A 19797-nucleotide genomic window follows, 5' to 3' on the forward strand; every position below is an offset into this window, starting at 1 on the left:
GGGGGGGGGGGGGGGCAATATAAAGTTTATAAAATCTAAATATAAAAAAATGACAGATTCCTTTTTGAGAATACATCGCAAAATTATTTAGATTTATTTCGACTTCTTTTCAAACAAATTTTAATTTATGACTGGGTCCCTTTATTATTGTTTTTATTGTTGTTGTGGGCCCACTTGAGCAGACTAGAATCCTTCATCTTCCCCATAATCCGGCTTCAAATCCTACAAATATACAAATATTATAAATAGACCTCAATCAGTCCCTCGTATTAATGAAAACGATTATCAACCTTCTTTGTTATAGAGAAGGCAGTGTAAGTGAAGGCACTAAAGGTACGTCGACGTAATTTTAATATACAAGTTAATTCACAACGATATCCTTGAAACCTTGATCAATAATGTAGAAGATAACGTCGTTTTTATGACTTGCCAGTGCCAGTGTTACTTAAAATTACGACGACAATCCCTTTAAGAAATAATTTCTGAATCATTATATAATAATAAGTTTAATTACAATCATTTATGAATTTTCAGTTAGTTATTTCATAGTTTAACTGTAAAGTGTCGTAACAATCCTCTAGAACTATTCCAAGAATGCTCTACACATGAATTGTTTAATATTTACACAATACAACTAAACTTAACTACGATTAGTTTTACTCATTCTCAAGGTCAATTTTAAAGGCAACAGGAAAAAACAACGTTTCTTAGAAAAAAATACGATTTTTGATAAATTTCAAAAATAACAAATAACTAAAAGCTAGGATGTTTTTTATCCACAATGGCGTTTTTGGGCTTTTGAAAGACAGCCATTTTAATTCAATAAAAGAATTCCTCTACTCCACAGATTTCGGGTCCGTCCTAGTATACGATTTTACTTCCCCGTACGANTTGTTTTAGGTTACGACAATTTGTGGGCCGAGCGCTGCGGCTAGGACAGGCTAGGGGGCCGAGCGCTGCGGCTAGGACAGGCTTGGGGGCAAGGCACCGCGGCTAGGACAGGCTAGGGAGCCGGGTGCTGCAGCCACATTACCAATTATAGCCATGTTGCCATGTGTTACATATAAGATTCGTGTACAAAAGTGATAGGAGGGGGGTCCAAAAATCGTATATTAGGAAATTACCAAGATTTCTAATACTATTATAACACAACTCGTTAAAATGGTAAAATTTTCCAATGTTTTTATATTATTCTATATTCATTATGTCCGCGCAAGCTGTGGTAGAATGATTATTATAAACTTCAGTCCCTCTTCTAGTAACTATTCATTTATTTAAGCCGCCATCAAAATTAACAGAATTTTTCATTAAAGGATTTATAAATTGCCGGATGAATATTTCGACCAACCATAAACCTTCCTTGGGGACATAAGATTTGACACAAAAATGTTGGGCTCAATCGGTACAGCCGTTTAAACGTTTATTGATTACAAACAAACAGGCAAACACCCAGACAAGCTCTATATATAGATAGATGCAGATGATGACCATAAGATTATATAATTTTAGCTGGAAGGAATGCTGTTTAGAAGATGTCGGAAGCGATAATAAGAATTCACGTTAATTGGAAATATTTCATGAAACAAGATTTTGAAAAACTGATATAATCAATAATATAAACTATTTTAAGCGCTACGGAACAATGCAAAATTTAGATTTGGAAAGGTTTAATTAAAAATTGTTTACGAATGTGTGTTATCAAATTATTTTTGGCCAAAGAAAAGTTCGAAAAATTAAACTTTTAAAGCTTTGAAACATGAGCGGGTCATTAGTAAGCCAACAATTGTTTCTTCCTTAGCCGTTTACAAGCTTTTTGATACTTTCACCCCATTCATGTATTTTTATTTTCTCAATTCAGCAATTAACTCGCTAAAATGTTGGAAGTAAAATAGGTGAAAGATCGGGAGGATGGTATTTGAAAAACTGATATAATCAATAATATAAACTATTTTAAGCAAAATTAAGATTTGGAAAGGTTTCATTAAAGGGAGTGACCGGCTATGTAAGGTAGTTGGACTCAGTGTGCAGTGTTGTGGAAAACTTCTTTCGGATTCATAATTGAGACATGTAAAACTTTGTAAAGATCTGTAAATCCTGAGTTTGAGCGCAAAGTCGACGTTCAGAACTCCTACTTTGGGGGTGGATATGTTATACGTTTTCAGAATTAGTTTTTATTTAAATTATTAAATAACGACGATATAAAATGTAAAAAAAAATTCTCCAGTTAACTAATTAGTTGTTTAGGAACAGGTTGAGAAAATAGAAATTAATCTTATCATGGAGAATAAGTAATCTTGTTCAATTATTAGTTTCTATTTTCTCATTATTTTGGTTTCTCATAATTCACAAAAGGTTTTCTGCAGATTTTCTAGATTATTGAAAAGACGACATTTGAAGAATTTGAAGAAATCTGCGAATAAATTCAAAGAAGCTAAGAAATTCAATATTTTAATGAAAACGAAATAATTGATTCTAGCATTGATTTATTGACAAATTTCTTTTGAGAAATATGTTCCTAACCATCTAATTAGATTACTGTATAATTTTTACTTTATTTTTCGTCGTCGTTATTTAACTTCCTTTCAAATTGTTGACGAATGTGTATTATCAAATTATTTTTAGTCAAAGAAAAGTCCAGAAAAATTCAACTTTTAAACGCTTTGAAACATGAGAGGGTCATTTTTAAGCCAACAATTGTTTCCTCCTTGGTCGTTTACACAAGCTTTTTAAAACTTTCACCCCATTCATGTATTTTTAATTAACATTTATTTTCTCAATTCAGCAATTAACTCGCTAAAATGTTGGAAGTAAAATAGGTGAAAGGTAGGGAGGATGGTTTACAAAACAACATGTTTATACTTTATAATTTGAAAAATCATTATAACCGCCCCCCCTCTTCCAGCCCCCTTATGAAAATCTGCGTAATAACAGGGGCGTATATACGGTAGGGGAGACATTTCCCGTCATTAAGACCCCAAGACCCCCCCCCATGATATTCTTGTTAACGTCCCTGCGTAATGATCCCGTCTTATCAATCATATAACTGTAGTGTTATAGAGGATTTCAGGGATACATTCAAGGTTAATCCAGCTTCCAGGGGTTAATTCAGCTTCCAGGGGTAAATTCAGCTTCCAGAGGTAAATTCAGCTTCCAGGGGTAAATTCAGCTTCCAGGGGTAAATTCAGCTNAGCTTAATGGATAAATTCAGCTTCCAGGGGTAAATTCAGCATCCAGAGGTAAATTCAGCTTCCAGGGGTAAATTCAGCTTCCAGGGGTAAATTCAGCTTCATGGGGTAAAATCAGCTTCATGGGGTAAATTCAGCTCCTAGGGGTTAAATTCAGCTTCCAGGGGTAAATTCAGCTTCAACGGGTAAATTCAGCTTCAACGGGTAAATTCAACTTCAAAGGGAAAATTCAGTTTCAAGGGGGTAAATTCAGTTTCAAGGGGGTAAATTCAGCTTCCAAGGGGTAAATTCAGCTTCAAGGGGGTAAATTCAGCTTCCAGGGGTAAATCCAGCTTCCAGGGGTAAATTCTTTAGTCTTGTAAATTTAGCTTCAAGGGGTAAATTTAGCTTCAAGGGGTAAATTCAGCTTCCAGGGGTAAATTCAGCTTCTGCAGGAGAAAATTTAGCTTCAAGGGGTAAATTCAGCTTCAAGGGGTAAATTAATCTTCCTTGGAGAAATTCAGCTTCACGGGTAAATTATGCTCCAAGGAAGGGGTAAGTTCAGCTTCCCGGGGTAAATTAAGCTTCCATGGGTAAATTTAGATTTCAGGGGTAAGTTCAGCTCCTGGGGGTAAATTCATCTTCCAGGGGTAAATTCATCTTTTAAGGGTAAATTCATCTTCTAAGGGAAAATTCAGCTCCTGGGGTGAGTTCAGCTCCCAATCACCTGTAAGATGATTAATTCATAAGAACGTATAATAAATACAATTCTCTAAAAATAACGTGAACAAAAATACAAAAGGGATGTGCAAGGTTAAGAAGGGGAGGAGGTGCTAAGAAACTCTTAGAAACTCTACAATACATAGGCTTAAATCTTTACCTTTGGTGAACGTTCGATTGAAGAACTTAAACTTTCTCTGAAGTATCAGCTGATCTCAAGTTCCGGATGTATACCCTGTATACTGTATATATATGAGTCAAATCACACTTAGTAGTTTCACTCAACTCAACTCCAAGCGAATAAAATCAAGTTAGAGATATATTATCAGGACGGAGTTACAGGCTTCTCCAACCTTGCTCTGAGTTCGGTGCAGAACTGAACCCGGTCACGTGATTGTTTGTTTACAAACAAACCTATGTACTGCGGCGTACACTTGACAGGAGTGTATAGGAATTACTGAACACAACACCATTTATTTATCTAGGGTTACCAAACGCAATTTTTAAACCGTTACAAAAAATTTTTTAAAAAATTATCTATACAAATTTTAAGAAACTATTAATGCTATTTTTGTGGTGATTGCCTTAAACATTGTTTGTCACCATTTTAATTAAAAAATTTAAGATATCAACTTATTTAAATTTAAAAATGATCTTATTTAAAAAGGAAAAAATCATTGAAAATAATTTACGTTTATTTTCTTTGTTTGTAAATCTTGAAATATTTTTGAATTATGAAAAACTTATTTGGAAACATTCTGAGATGGAATTTAAAGAATTTGAGCAGCGGTTTAAATCCGCCAANCTATCTGTTACGTAAAGAGAAAATTGTTTAAAACCTCATACCGAAGAACGTAGCTTAAACATATAAATTCAGAAAGTTCCAATTCATTCGACTCGGAGAGTAAATAATCAATTTAATTTTAAAAAAAAATCATCCAGATAAGGTTCATATTGCATAAAATGTTTTACTTGTTGCATGCAACAAGTAAAACATTGTCGTTTCAAGTCCATGCATGCATGGACTTACGACAATTTTTTTTGTTGCTTGGCTTGGAGTCTGAATTTTTTTATAACAAAAACTTTTTAGTTTTGCTAGGTTTAGTATTTATATATTATATAAAGCTTCATTGCTTCATGGCAGATATGATTTTATTAGGTACTATTGCTTGGAAGCCCATGGCCGAATTTAAAGAATTTGAGCGGAGGTTTAAATTTAAGCCGCGGTTTAAATATGGTTGGTTTTACTTAAAATTGTATCAAATGTTTCAAGATTTAAGCCGGCGCTAAATTTAAACCGGGTTTTCGCGGATTTTGGCAGATTTAAACCGCGGCTCAAATTCTTTAAATTCCATCTCCGGTTTATCTGTTTTTTTTCCATTAAACGTCAAACCAATCAATTTAGAACTTTTTAACCAAACTTTAAGAACATTCTCTTGCTGATCTCAATCAAAATTTGAAGCAATTTCGGCCATTGCCTTTGCCTTAATTGCAAACGGGTCCAGGGCTAAAGATATGACACAGATATCCTCCCAGACAGGGGGGGTATAGAATTTTTTCTATTTTTCTGTCTGTAAAAATCAAGTGCATTTTCTGGTTAAAAAACAAATGAATCTTTAATAAGCTGATTCTGTTTTTTTTGCGATATTTTATGAACCGTTAATGGCACTTGACGGGTTCCCCAAATTTTGTGAATTTTCTCTAACATTCATAAGACATGTTTTAGCAACAACTCAAAGCCATATACGTTAGCTGTATGACTTAAGGGTTTTTGAATTGGAATTCTTGAAAATCACATCAAAAAAGACTTTTTCATGCCGTATCCACTATCTAGTCAGTCAAGCAGTTGACTTTGGACTTTGATTTTTTACTTAAAAATGTCTTTGGACTGTTCATGAAAAATTACAAAATTTGGGGACCCTGCCATCAACAGTTCAAAAAATATTGTTAAAAAAACCAGAAGAACCATATGGCTTTAAACGAAATTTTACGTTTGATTGTAGACCTGTAAATGCACTTCATTTCTGTGATATCTTTAAAATGAATTTGCGGTAAATTCCCCAGGTGACATTTTCTGAAAATTGAGATGATAACTCAGTAGACTGCATATCAACATATTCTAAAGAAAAAATTCAGGTGTTTTGACTGAAAACCTGATGGTCCAATTACAGCAGGTGAGTTATAATAGTTTTCGATTCCCAACAGGGGGGGGCGCCCCCCCTGTGGGAACATAAGGGGGGCGTGCACCCCGGCGCCCTTCCCTCAGTTACGGTCTTGCTTCCAGAGGGGTTTTATGTTCATTGGAGGGATTCAGATGTCTATCCAAGGGATTTAAAATTTCTCTGGAGAGATATCTATCCATGTCCCATGGTGTATTAATTACATCATGGAGGGATTCAGAATATCTAAATACCTCCGATAGAATTTTAAACCAGCTGTAAGGATATCTGAATTCCTCCAGTGGAATTTTAAACCCCCTGGATGGATATCTAAATCCCTCCTGTGGAATTATCCCCATAGATGGTTATCCGAATCCATCTAGTGAAATTATAATCCCCTTGGAAGGATATCTGAATCCCTCCAGTGGAAATATAAACCCCCTGAGTCCGAATTTAATGAATTTGAGCCGCCTCTCAAATCCACCAAAAAAGGTTTCAATTGAGCGCCGGCTTAAATCTTGAAACATTGAATACAAATTTAAATGGAACCAATTATATTTGAGCCGTGTCTCACTATTCATTTATTTAAGCCGCCATCAAAATTAACAGAATTTTTCATTAAAGGATTTATAAATTGCCGGATGAATATTTCGACCAACCATAAACCTTCCTTGGGGACATAAGATTTGACACAAAAATGTTGGGCTCAATCGGTACAGCCGTTTAAACGTTTATTGATTACANTTATAATTCCACTGGAGGGATTCAGTTATCCTTCCTAGGGGTTTATAACTCCACTGGAGGGATTCAGATATCCTTCCAAGGGGTTAATTATTCCACTGGAGGGATTCAGATATCCTTCCTGGGGGTTTATAATTCCACAGGAGGGATTCAGATATCCTTCCTAGGGGTTTGGTTTCCATAATTTTCTTTCCAATCTGGTTTGGTTCAACCTGCCACCAACTATATTGTTAGCTCTTTTTAAAGTGTCATGATGGAACTTCGGAAGTAAATGTGTAATTTATTAAAACTAACCACGGTAGTTTTTGATAGATTTTCCAAAACAATTATCTTTAACAATTTGTTTCGTAAAGTTGGTTTTAATGCAGTTTATTTTTCTTTTTAAAGTTGAAAATCTCTTCTACAGCGAAATAAAAAAGTAAACAATTTTTGTTCGTGTAGTGTATAATGTATATCTGTATCACTAATTATGCATATTGCATATACAATTTCATGTATGTGTATTATATAAAATTAAGTTTTTTAAAAACATTTACTACTCCGTTTTTATGTGTTTATCATTTATCAAGAGTAAAAACTTGAATTAAAAATATTTAATCAAATTAAGACGCTTAGCAGAAATTGAATCTGATAAAACACTTGATAAAACCCTTATATAAATCTCAGAAGCTGACCTAATACACCAACAGTTGTCCAACGACTAAGTCTTTATAATGAACGGTACAAATAATCAGGTTAATGGAAGCAGCCAGCTAAATGGAAGCAGCCAGCTTAACGGAAGCAGACAGCTTAAAGGAAGCAGTCAGCTTAAAGGAAGCAGTCAGCTTAAAGGAAGCAGTCAGCTTAATGGAAGCAGTCAGCTTAATGGAAGCACCAAGTTGGTGCAAAAAAGAAACGGATTTGAGAACTATGAAGCTTCTGTGAACGGCAACGGGGTTCAAGTTCCCAATGGAGTTAAAATGAACTTTGCTGTTGATGGACATTTAGAATCCCATGACCCGTAAGTTTCTTTTATTTTATCCAATTCATTATTTTCTTTTAAAAAACGAAAAAACAAAAAACAAAAAAATCATTTTAGAGAGATTGTAAACGTAATTTCAATATTTTTAAAAAACTGATTATTTTCAAATGTGAATTTTTTGAGGTTTTTCTACAATACAAAACAATGTAGAAACATTTTAAGCTAGAATAACGAAGTTATCTTCGACTTATCACGTATATGTACATAAAAAGGTTTTCATGGGTACGGTTCTGAAAATGGAGGGTAACATTAGATTTCAATGGCAATTTTTCAAAACATGCTTTTTTCTTTGCATTTCTAAATCAAACTTCTGAAAAATAAATTTAAAGGACCAAGTCTTTGTTGTAAAAAATAACTGTAGGTTACGTAACAAATGGAAGGGGTATACTACAGTGATAACCAGAAAACTGTAGAATAGAAAGACGACATTAAAGCAATAATGATTAGTGTATTTGATGTTGTTACAAAGTAAATAGCTTTACTAATAAATTATTAAATCACTTATTAAAAAATGGGTCTGATTACACTGCACAGTTGCTGTCCCATATGGTCATGGACTATCTAAAGCCATAACATTATTCTAAAAGTCGACTTTCTATTCCAGAGTTTTCTGATCATCACTGTATACAAGATAAGCAAGACGAATGCACGGAATTTAAACTGTTTGTCAATGGTTCCTTGCAACTGTAAAATTAATAATTCTTTCTTTCGTTAATTAAGCGATTAAAAGACTATATAACTAAGACTTCAAATAACCTAAAGATTATGATAATTTAACAGTTTCGTAGGCTTTACAGTCTCCTCCTTTGAGGGTTACCTTTTATCGTAGGTTTATAAAAAAAATAATTCAATATATATAAATCATGCAATTACAGTTTCTTAAAAAGATTTGATCCGTATAGGTGAAGTTTTGATAATAGTTTCAAAGTGATATTATCTATATTTACGTTAATTATATAGTTATTCCCAGCTCTTCTCTAAAACTCTTTTCTTTTCAGAATTGGATTTGACAGATTAAAAGAATCTTCAGATTACATCTTGGCGAGAACAAACTTTAAACCTAGGATTGCTATCATCTGCGGATCAGGATTAGGTCAGTTCAAATATCTGAAAATATATATTAAAGAGACGCGTCGCGATATTGGAAGAGAGTAAAGTATTCTATGCTCGTCACCAAAGAGATAGAACCCCACGTGAATTTAATGGTTCTGTCAATATTCCAGAAAGCTGTGACTTTCGATCACAATTTGACCCATTAAACATATTTTGTTAGCCTTTTTTCTTAAATACTTTTTTGTTGGCATATGAATTCTGAATGAAAATGTATTCAATAAACAAATCCGTAAAGTAAATGATTATTGAATAAAAGACCAAAACACGTTTTATTTCAAATAGAGGAAAGCATTCGCTCACTCTTGTTAGTCCGGTGTGACCCGGTTACCCCGAATATGTGAAACAATTGTATTTTCAACTTCTTTTTGTACACAAATATTTTTTTTTCTGAAAAAAGACTGTATTTATACAAATTAGGATCCTGAACCAAATTTAATGAATAGCAAGAAGTGGTTAATTAAACTACATATGGACTAAGTTTAACCACTTAACTTGTGTAATGTGCAGTGCTAAAGCTCTTGATTTTAACATCTCAGTCTTACATGCAATATTTTAACTAAAGCTTTCAAGCGCTACAGTCCTTTCTTATAGTGACTGGTTTCTCATTTAAAAGTTGTTTTTCAAGTCGCCCTGTTCACTTCGAAATTGATAAACTCAAAAAGAAAATTTCTGTTAACATTGTTAAATTTTGAAATTCCTTTTCATAAACATCGATTTTTTTAAAGGAATAATTTAAAAATTTTAACACTCCATAACCCCTCTCGTCCATGGGGTCGTGTAAGTGGCCACAAAAAATGCACGATTTTTTATATAGTTTTTGTTGAAGTCCAATATTTAGGAGGATTGGCGGATTTGGTTGAATCTGCGGATATATTCAAGTATTCAGATATTCCTCATTTTCCTGTATCCACCGTTGCCGGACATGTCGGAAGGTATTTTTTATATTAAAATTGTTACATTTGTTTTGTGCCCCTGTCCTGCCCCCCCCCCTCTCTGAAAAAAAAACAATGACCCGTGATTATACTACTCTAAGTCAAGTTAGGTTAAGATTAGGGTTTCCATTTTTCCGGAAAAAAATTTCCATTTTGGAAATGGAATGATCCGGAAATTTGTTGCGTAAACCGGAATTCTGGGATAATTCTGGTATAAATGTAAACCGGAAATTTTCCGGTTTACGTCACGTAAACCAGAAAAATTTCCGTTTTACGGAATGGAAACCGTAAAATTTCCAGTTTCCATTTCGTAAACCGGAAAAATTTCCGGTTTCCATTCCGTAAACCGGAACTTAAAGAATTTTTTCTTATTTTAATTAAATTCATGTTTACAAAGTTTGAAAATTTGAAAAAAAAAAATCGAGGATCATTGCCCCCGGCTCCCCGCTAGCTACTGCCCTGCTAGTGGTAGAGTCCCCCCCCCCTCGGGTTATCAGTTACATTTCACACTAAAGTAACTTTGAATACTAGCCTTAGAGGGCGCTTCGCGCCCGGCTTCTAAATTAATTGTGAACCAATAAACGTCAAAACGGCTGAACCGATCGGGCCAAAAATTTTTGTGGGACATCTAGGGACCCCAGGGAAGGTTTATGAATGATCAAAATTTTAAATATTTGTCTCCATCAAAATTCGATCATCATTAAATTTTTTAAAATTTTGAAAATCCACGAATTATTGTGAAAATCCGCGAATTATTTTTGTTTTGTTTTACGATGTACATAAAGAGAACATGTTCACAATTAATTTAGAAGATGGGCGCGAAGCGCCCTCTAAGGCTAGTTTTTACATATTTTGCTTAAAAAAGCTGTGAAAGGTATCTTGGTGATAAAAAGTATCTTGGTGAGTAGTAGAGGGTTCCTTGAAATTACATTGTTCCCTGTACAAGGTTACTGGTTGGACTACTGGATAATGTTGAGGTGCTGGTCATGCAAGGAAGGTTCCATGCTTACGAGGGATACAAACTCTGGCAGGTATTAATCAGATGGCTGGTAGTAATCAGCTGGCTGGTAGTAATTTAGCTGGCAGGAAGTAATCAGCTGGCAGGTATTAATCAGCTTACAATTATTTATCATCTGGCTGTATAGTAATCAGTTGTTGGACATTAATCAGCTGGCAGGTAGTAACCAGCTTGCATGTAGTAATCAGCTGGCAGGTAGTAACCAGCTTGCAGGTAGTAATCAGCTGGCAGGTAGTAACCAGCTTGCAGGTAGTAATCATGTGGCAGGTAGTAATCAGTTGTCACGTTGTGTCATCTGGAAAGTTGTAATCAGCTGGCAGGCAGTAATCAGGTTGAAGGTAGTAACTAGCTTTCAGGTAGTAATCAACTGGCAGGTTGTAATCAGCTGGCAGGTAGAGTCATCTGGCAAGTAGTAATCAGCTTGCAGGGAGTTATCAGCTGGCAGTATATTGATCAGCTGGTATGTAGTAATCAGCTGACAGGTATTAATCCGCTAGCAGGTTGTAATCAGCTGGCAGGTACTAATCAGCTGGCAGGTAGTTATCAACTGGCAGGTAGTAATTAGCTGGCAGGTAGTGTCATCTGGCAAGTAGTAATCAATTGTCAGTAAAGCATTGAGCTGGTTTGAAATAATCAGCTGGCAGGTAGCAATCAGTTGGCAGGTACTAATCTAACCGGTAGATAGTAATTAGGTGGCAGGTTTTCAGCGGTCAGGTAGTATCATCTGGCAAGTATTAACCAGCTGTCAGGTATTTATATATCAACTGGCAAGCCAGTTATCAGCTGACAGGCAGTAATCAGCTGGAAAGTAGTAATCAGATTGCAGGTATTTATCAGATGGCAGGTATTTATGAGCTAGCAGGTAGTTATAAGCTAGCAGGTTATAATGATCAGCTGGAAATATAGTAATCAGCTGGTACGCATTAATCAGCTGGCAGGAACTAAGCATCTGGCAGTATAGCAATCAGCTGGTACGTAGCAATCAGCTGACAGGAACTAATTAGCGGTCATACAGTAAACAGCTGGCATGTACGATTGAGCTGGCAGGAACTAATCAGCTGACATTTAGTAAGCAGCTGGCATGTACTTTTGAGCTGACAGGTACTAATCAGCTGGAAGGTAGTGCCCATCTGGCAGTATGGTAATCAGCTAATACGTAGTAATCAGCTAACAGGTGCTTATTTCAAGATGCAAAATAGAACAAATAGAGCTATGATGATATAACAGATATTAAATGTTGCTGCTAAAATATGATCATTTAATCAAACCTTGCAGACGTTCAAAATTCAAAAGATTCGCCTTTATTTGTGATTTTTTCTTTGATGTAAGTTTTATTTCTTAGTTATGCTATATTTCCTAATTATAAAAGACTGCTTTGCCTGTGCGAGTGATGAAACTGATTGGTATTGAATATCTTCTTGCTACAAATGCTGCTGGAGGGATAAATACTAAGTTCCAGGTAAGGTTTCCATTCTCAATTGCGCAAAAAAGTACGAACAATTTTTCTTGTAGCACGCTTATACTTGTCTGAATAAATTTAAAATGTATCTTATTGCATCGTATTTTTTATTGCAACTGTCTTAAAGTATATCAAAAAAATAATAAACATTTTGCGCGTTTTTTTGCTAAAACTTACAATCATTTATGATGTAAACCTTGTAGCAATAGCTGTTCTTAAAAGCTAGGTTTTAAATAGTCAATAATTATATATCCCTCTTCAATTTCACAAAATTCCGCTCCTAAAAACGTAATTCCATCGGACTGATAATTTCTCCGCTGTCTCTGAAGCAATAAATAAAGCTACTTTTGTGAAGACTGAGAAACCACCAAAGAAAATGACCAGTTTTCAAAAACAAAAACACAGAAATTGTTTTTATACTTGCTGAGACAAAGGTTTAATGGTACCGTTGTAAATCGGACAGTTAATGAAGGGTCGTTTGAAACTTATTTTACGGTCAACTTAATGTAGGTTGGAGATGTAATGCTGATAAACGATCATATAAATCTACCAGGATTCTGCTGTCAACACCCCCTCAGGTAAATACATAAACTTAATTGAGAATTGATAAAACTTTAAAATATGCAAACGACGATATAGCAATTTTATGTTTGATGTATTTTCAGAACAATTCAACTGTTTTATACCAGTAGTCCGGAAATCAAGTCGTCTTTCCATTGAACAGTTATATTGGTATCACTGTGTGTATGTCTTCACTGTGTGTACGTCTTATGTACCCTGATCAAGTGTCTAAAGAACTACTGTCGTGCTTATTGGGACTCTTGCATTCAACCTGTATTGATCACAGTAAAATTTTGTGAGATACTACAGGGTGTCCCACGAAACATGACAATTGGAAGACGACTTGAAAGTCTTTGGTATTTGAATTTATTTGTGACATTTAGTCTTCTATCTACTTTAACATGTATGATTCTTGAAACAATTATCACATAATTCTCCTAGCCCTGGCATTTCCAAAAAGTGGTCTGCGTTTTTTGTGCTTTCAATATTACCGGAGATATAAAGAGTTTGGTTCAGATTTCAATTTTGTTAAATAAAACCTAAATTGTCGAAATCTGAACGAAAGTCTTCATATTTCGGGCAATATTGAAAGCACAAAAAAGGCAGACCACATTTTGGAAATGGCAGGACAAGGGAAATTTTGTGATTATTATCTCTAGAAATTTACTTCTAAAATTAGATTGACAAATAAACGAAGCAAATTATATCAAAAATCAAGACGACATTCAAGTCGTCCTGCATACTGTCATGTTTCGTGGGACACCCTGTAGATCCCAATTCTCTAGATTTCTATGTTTTAACCAAGGCGTATAATACACAGACAGAACAAGAAAACATTTGAATAGGAAGACGACATTAACGCAATACTGAGGTGTATTTTATTTTAATATACAAATTGCAAATATTTTTATCAGTAGCTTTAATTAAATCACATGGATCTGTTTACACTGAACAATTGCTGTGTTTTGTGTTTATTTGATTATATAAACAAGGGCGTATACAGGAAAAGGTAGTTCCTCACAGCTAGAACTCACAGCTATCACATTTTTCTAATTTTAAACTGAGAGTAAAGAACATAAAAAAGATTGAAAGAGAGATAAAGTAGTATAACTTGCAGAATGCAGGGTGATTGGACTGTATGTAACTTTAAAGTATCTCATACTTATCTGGTTTAAAATTGTCATGGATTTCAATAATTTTGAATATGAAGATAGTAGAAAAGAAAAAAATGTGGCACATATCCAAACCAAACTCATTTGGAATTATTTTACATCATCTTTCATTTTCAGAATATTCCCTTTAAACCTGTAAAGTTAAATGTTTAGGGGTGCAAATGATGAGAGGTTTGGACCCCGATTCTTCCCAACAAATCATGTCTATTCTGACAAAGCTTTACAAAAAGCAAGACAGGTAAAGATAAGATTATTATTGTACAGTACAGGGGACAAAGTGACAAAATTCAATTGTGAATCGCTATTGGTTTACATTTTACCAATCCTGGGATTTAGAAAATATTATTTGCAAACAGAGGTGTAAAATATTGGTCTTAAGTCTTAATTTATGAATACAAATTTTAAACGCCTTAATTTTCAATGTTTCATACTGAATTTATGATTAAACGATCAGAAGACATTGATGCATGGTTCTCATCCTATTAAACTATTTACATTTGCATAAAAGCAAAATTATCAAAAATGCTACGAGTATACGATAGTGAAGATATTTTATTTTGTTTACAGAGATACATGTTATTTTTGATTTAGATTTTTTTAAATACGTTATCAAAAAAACGTAAAAAGGCTTATACTAATCGAACCCACATTTTCAGTTATAGCAACTCTTATGACCCCAAGGGAAGGTTTATGGCACCAGGGAAGGTTTATGACCCCAGAGAAGGTTTATGAAAGGAATGTGTATGGCCAATCGAAATAAAAGATTTGCCTCAAGAAAATTTGATGTGTTAAAGTTTTGGTAATTCAATAATTCACAATTAAAACAGAACAAAAAATTTATATTAAAACGACATTTTTCTTGTTAGAAAGGGCGGTCAGCGTCGACATGGAGGCATAGAGTTTAATATTTAAATTTCTAGTTAGGAAGTGATTACAGTATGAAAGAATGGATGAGGGAGGGAGTGTACGCTATGACCGGGGGACCTAATTATGAAACTGATGCTGAGGTAAATAAAGACCTCCTTGATATCCTTGACCTCCCTGTTAACCTTGACCTCTTTGTTAACCTTGACCTCTTTGTAATTCTTGACCTCATTGTAAACCTTGGCCTCCTTGTAAACATTGACCTACTTGTAATCCATGACCACCTTGTAATCCTTGACCTCCTTGTAATCCTTGACCTCCTTATAAACCTTGACCTCATTGTTATCAATGACCTCCCCGTAATCCTTGATCTCCTTGCAATCCTTGACCTCCTTGTAATACTTGATCTTCTTGTACTCCAAGACAACCTTGTAATCCTTGACCACCTTGAAATCCTTGACCACCATGTAATCCTTGACCTCATTGAAATCCTTGACCTCCTAGTAGTCTTTGACCTCCGGCCTTTTACAAATTGACCTCCTTGTAATCCTTGACCTCCTTATATAACTCTTGACCCTCTTGTAATCCTTGAGCTCCTTGTAATTTTTGACCTCCTTGTAATTCTTGACCTCCTTGTAATCTTAACCTTCTTCTAATCCTTGACCTCCTTATAAACCTTGATCTCCTTGTAAACATTGAACTTCTTGTAAACCTTGACCTCTTTGATCTCCGTGTAATCCTTTACCACCTTATTATCCTTGACCTAGTCCTAGTAATCCTTGACCTAGTCCTAGTAATCCTTGACCTCCTTGTAATCCTTGACCTAGTCCTAGTAATCCTTGACCTCCTAGTAATCCTTGACCTAGTCCTAGTAATCCTTGACCTCCTTGTAATCCTTGACCAAGTCCTAGTAATCCTTGACCTAGTCCTAGTAATCCTTGACCTCCTTGTAATCCTTGACCTCCTTGTAATCCTTGACCTAGTCCTAGTAATCCTTGACCTCCTTGTGATCCTTGTAATCCTTGACCTCCTTGTAATCCTTCACCTCCCAATAAACCACCTTGACCTCCTTGTAATCCTTTACCTCCCAGTAAACCACCTTGACCTCCTTGTAATTTGCAATCTTTGACCTCATGTAATTTTTAGAGCCCCTGGAACTTTTATTCTTAGATTTTACCTCAGACATTTTTTAGACCCCATACATTTTTTTGTTTTTCTCTAGACTTTGACTTGACCTCAAAAACCTACTTGACCCATAGACCTTGATTTTCAAGATCCGTATGACGTTCTTGATTTCTTTGACCTGATTTGTAAAATACTTAAATTATGAAAAAGGATTTAATCCTGACATAAAATTGTACACTGTGCTATGTAGTATGTACTACATAATAATTGTGAAAAAAAAACATGTACACTGGTGTACAGGTTCGATTACTCCGTGTACTGGGTGTTGATGCTGTTGGTATGAGTACTATTCCAGAAACCCTCGTAGCACACCATTGTGGTATTCAGGTATCAGAGTAATCATTCTTAAAAGCTTTGCCTGAACAAGAATGCAAGAGATATCCATCATCTTCTCCGTGTAAATTGATTATTTTCATTTGTATTTTTTTCTTTGGATTAATTTGGTCGTTTTTGCTTCAATTAAAAAAAAATATTGTCAGAATGAAACGCTTTTCAATCAAGAAAGAAGACCATATCAAATTATTGGTTTTAAAGGTTTTTATGGCACCGTTGTGAATCGGGCCTGGCCCTGCATATTTAAATAGAAGGTCGCATTCCATAGTTTGTATTCCTATTGAAAACACCCTCTTTTATGGATTTAAAAAACTTTAATTTTAGTCTGATTCTGATATTGACTAAAGTTAATGTGTTTCTCGCTTTGAGTGTGAAATTCTTTAATTTAAACAATAATTAATAAAAAGAAATGAATTTAGGTTTTTGCCTGCAGTTTAATTACAAATATATGTGGCGAAGAAACTAATCATGAGGAGGTGAATAAACTACAGGGTTACACATAGTAGATCAGACTTTAATAACGACCTTTAACATTAAATTGATAATAACAATTTAATCATTTCTTTTGATCTTTTGCCATAAATATTGCTGTAAATGGTCTACTAAATGATGGCAGTATGAAATGCAAATATGAAATCCTTAAATAATACATCCAGCAATCATTTCTCAAGTCTCATCCTAATCCTATAGTGGGTACTGGGTAACAATGTACAGGGTGTCCCAATAAACATGGGAATTCAGCGACGAATTCGATATCGTCTTTTCAAATAATTCTTTGATTTATAGGATAGTGATACCTACTGAGAAAGCTGTAATCTGTAAGGGTTTCGTCTGCTATGTTCGTTTGTTTGTTTATGTTTTGACTGCATCCTGTTGTACTTAGTAAAAAAAGAAAATTGCAGTATACAAACAGTGTAAATTGTAAACTTGTCCGTCTTTACTGTTCATCTTGCGGAGACATTATACAGACACATCTTTACAGCCATTTACCGTTTTCATAAATTAAACTCTAGCAGACATAATAATATTATGGCTTTTGTAATTAGGTATTACAATGCTAATTCATAACACAGACGTTATCGAATTCGTCACTGAATTCCCATGTTTTTTTGGGACACCCTGTATAATTTCAACAAGAGGGTAAAAACTTCATGTTGACACGTGATAATTGTGACGAAGAGAGTGGATTGTGCGGGTGCACAAATAGTTGTTATTAATCTTTATTACAAGAAAATTTTTTTATGGATTTCATAATAACTTTGTTTAGGTGATGCAAATGGCACAGAAAAGGGCTGGAGCCCTAAAACGGTTTATTTCAAGAATGGTGGTAGAAATTCACGACGACATTTTGGAACGTACCTCCAGCTCCTTTTAGGAAACCAGAAACTTCGATCCAATCATTTTAATTTAACAAATGTTACAGATTTTCAAAAAACGTGGAATAGAAATTAAATTTTTTACACAAACTTAAATTTACTATTCTCTATATCAATGCAACCTGATGGTGTAAACCTTTGATATTTCAAACTAATGTTGTTTACTATAACAGAATTGATAGTTTGTAATGTTTCAGGTTGCAAAGATATAAGTTTGAGAAAGTTTGAGTTTGTGGCAAAGACTCAATTCCTTTAATTATTCATCGTTTTAACTTTATTTTTGTGTATAGTACTCTAAAATGTTGCCGTCCGTTTATAGTTTTTCTTTTCTTTATTATTTCAGGTTTTCTGTTTCAACTTTTCATACTTTTATAATTAGCACAGTAGTCGGAACTTTTGAGTTATAAATCTCGGGATTAAGTATTATACAAATCTACGGATTAATTTAATTCTTTTTCAATTTTCTCGTGGTGGTCTTACCCTATATAAGAATAACTTTTATCATATATGGGATCTTAAGGATTGATCCTCGGATTAAAAGTGTCCACATTGGATATTGAGAGCACAACAAATTTCTAACCTCTGAATTGTTTTGGATTAAAAAAAAGAAGAAAAATAATTGATTTCATGATTGGGAAAAAGAAACGTATTGATCTCTATGTATGTGTTAACCATGACATTGATTTTATTTCAATTCAGGATTTAAACTTTCAACTTTAAACTTTTACACTTTTCGCAAAGCATTTTAAAAGTTTTGCCTGAATTCCTAAATAGTTTGTAATATGTGATTTTATGCTTTGGTTTTTAGTTTTAATTTTCTTATTTTATTGTTTTTTTTTGTACAAAAAATGATTGTTGATCAATCGATATCTTTTATAAATATATAGTTTTATTTCAATAGAAAAATTTATTTGATCATTCAAACAAAGAGAATTATTAGAAGAGAATGAGGGGCGTATACAGGATCTTTCCAGGGGTAGGGGCATATATGTTTTTGGACTGAATCCCCCTAAGTCTGCATGACTCTGTAAACAGTCATATATATAAAGTAGTAATCTTTGTTTGTGTGTTTGCTTGTTTATGACACAGGAACCCAATGAACGATTTGCCTCGAATTTTGATTTGGGATCTTGGGAGAACCACGGATCACTAAAATAGTAATTTAACCCTATTCCTGCTGGGGGGGGGTCAATTTGACCCCCCCCCTGAAATTTTTTATACATTTCTCAAAAAGTGTTGGTCTGATTCTGTTGAAATTTTCTGACTTTTCCTACATACCCAAAGCCCTCCCTTTAGAGCTAATACTAAGTGCCTGAGTCCTCAGGCACACTGCCTGATGAATGACTGCTTTTTCCTGTAACAAACTAAATCTTTGTTTTTACCCACTTTCCAAATTTAGCTTTTTGGAAAGCCTTTGACATAAGAAAACGAATTGCACAAGTTTTCCGAAGAAAAATTGCAAATTTTTTGCAAACAACCTGTCAAAGGAAATTTGCACATTTTTAGTTTTTCTTGATTAAAAATCAGGTTATTTAAGATTTTGCAAAAAATTTTGCATATTTTAAATGGCATGTTAAAAATCTTTTCAAAAACATATAGTTTTTCATTTTTTGGACAAATTTTTTTTGCAAACATTTCTACTTTATAACTCGATTTTGCGATAAAAAATTCAATTTTTGCAAATTTGCAATTTTTTTTGCAGATTCTAAAAGTAGAGCACAAGAGCTTTCCAATAATGTATCATTTGTCATATTTGGACATCAAATATGGGATTTAGAGGGGGGGGGGGGTCAATTTGACCCCCCCCCCCTGCATATCCTGGTTTTTAAGTACCCCAGCAGAGATAGGGTTAAGACCAAGCGAGGGTAAAAACGGCGGGAGTAAATATGTTCTTTGTTTTCTTCCAGGAATTCTGTAAGAAGAGTGGGGAGCTGGTTGTTGTTGTTGCTAAATCTGCTGGATCGGTATATATATGATAT

The 19797-nt window shown here is 34.3% G+C and overlaps 2 protein-coding genes across 3 annotated transcripts in view; one reads left to right on the plus strand and one right to left on the minus strand.

Moving 5' to 3' along the window:
* The window catches only part of LOC111703997 (PTB domain-containing adapter protein ced-6), a gene marked incomplete in the record, with an annotated part of 21855 nt that extends 17511 nt beyond the window's left edge, over positions 1-4344 (minus strand). The window contains 2 exon segments of the mRNA XM_023476102.1: positions 139-222; positions 4045-4344. Coding sequence (XP_023331870.1) covers positions 139-206 — 68 coding nt within the window.
* A 1188-nt stretch (positions 4345-5532) lies between these two features.
* LOC111703996 (purine nucleoside phosphorylase) lies at positions 5533-17913 on the plus strand. 2 transcript variants are annotated; one of them, XM_023476101.1, is made up of 12 exons: positions 5533-6058; positions 7519-7784; positions 8804-8898; positions 9757-9850; positions 10797-10881; positions 12238-12327; positions 12838-12905; positions 14214-14298; positions 14981-15067; positions 16350-16436; positions 16862-16918; positions 17710-17913. In XM_023476101.1, the coding sequence occupies exons 1-12, from the start codon at positions 6041-6043 to the stop codon at positions 17815-17817; spliced, it is 1140 nt and encodes a 379-aa protein (XP_023331869.1). In that variant the 5' UTR covers positions 5533-6040; the 3' UTR covers positions 17818-17913. The 2 variants fall into 2 exon arrangements, with proteins under 2 accessions (XP_023331869.1, XP_023331868.1); XM_023476100.1 differs by lacking the exon at positions 5533-6058 and having other exon boundaries at positions 7323-7784.
* Positions 17914-19797: the final 1884 nt, after the last annotated feature.

This window comes from Eurytemora carolleeae, unplaced genomic scaffold, assembly GCF_000591075.1.
Source record: "Eurytemora carolleeae unplaced genomic scaffold, Eaff_2.0 scaffold565, whole genome shotgun sequence".
Lineage (NCBI taxonomy): Eukaryota > Metazoa > Arthropoda > Copepoda > Calanoida > Temoridae > Eurytemora > Eurytemora carolleeae.

What these genes read in the sequence shown, in the direction of transcription:
- LOC111703996 (XM_023476100.1), top strand. Translation starts at nt 7,498, where the DNA reads ATGAACGGTACAAATAATCAGGTTAATGGAAGCAGCCAGCTAAATGGA. An exon ending in GTTGCCGGACATGTCGGAAG is followed by an intron (nt 9,851 to 10,796) that starts GTATTTTTTATA and finishes TCCCTGTACAAG; the next exon opens with GTTACTGGTTGGACTACTGG. An exon ending in TGCTGTCAACACCCCCTCAG is followed by an intron (nt 12,906 to 14,213) that starts GTAAATACATAA and finishes TTAAATGTTTAG; the next exon opens with GGGTGCAAATGATGAGAGGT.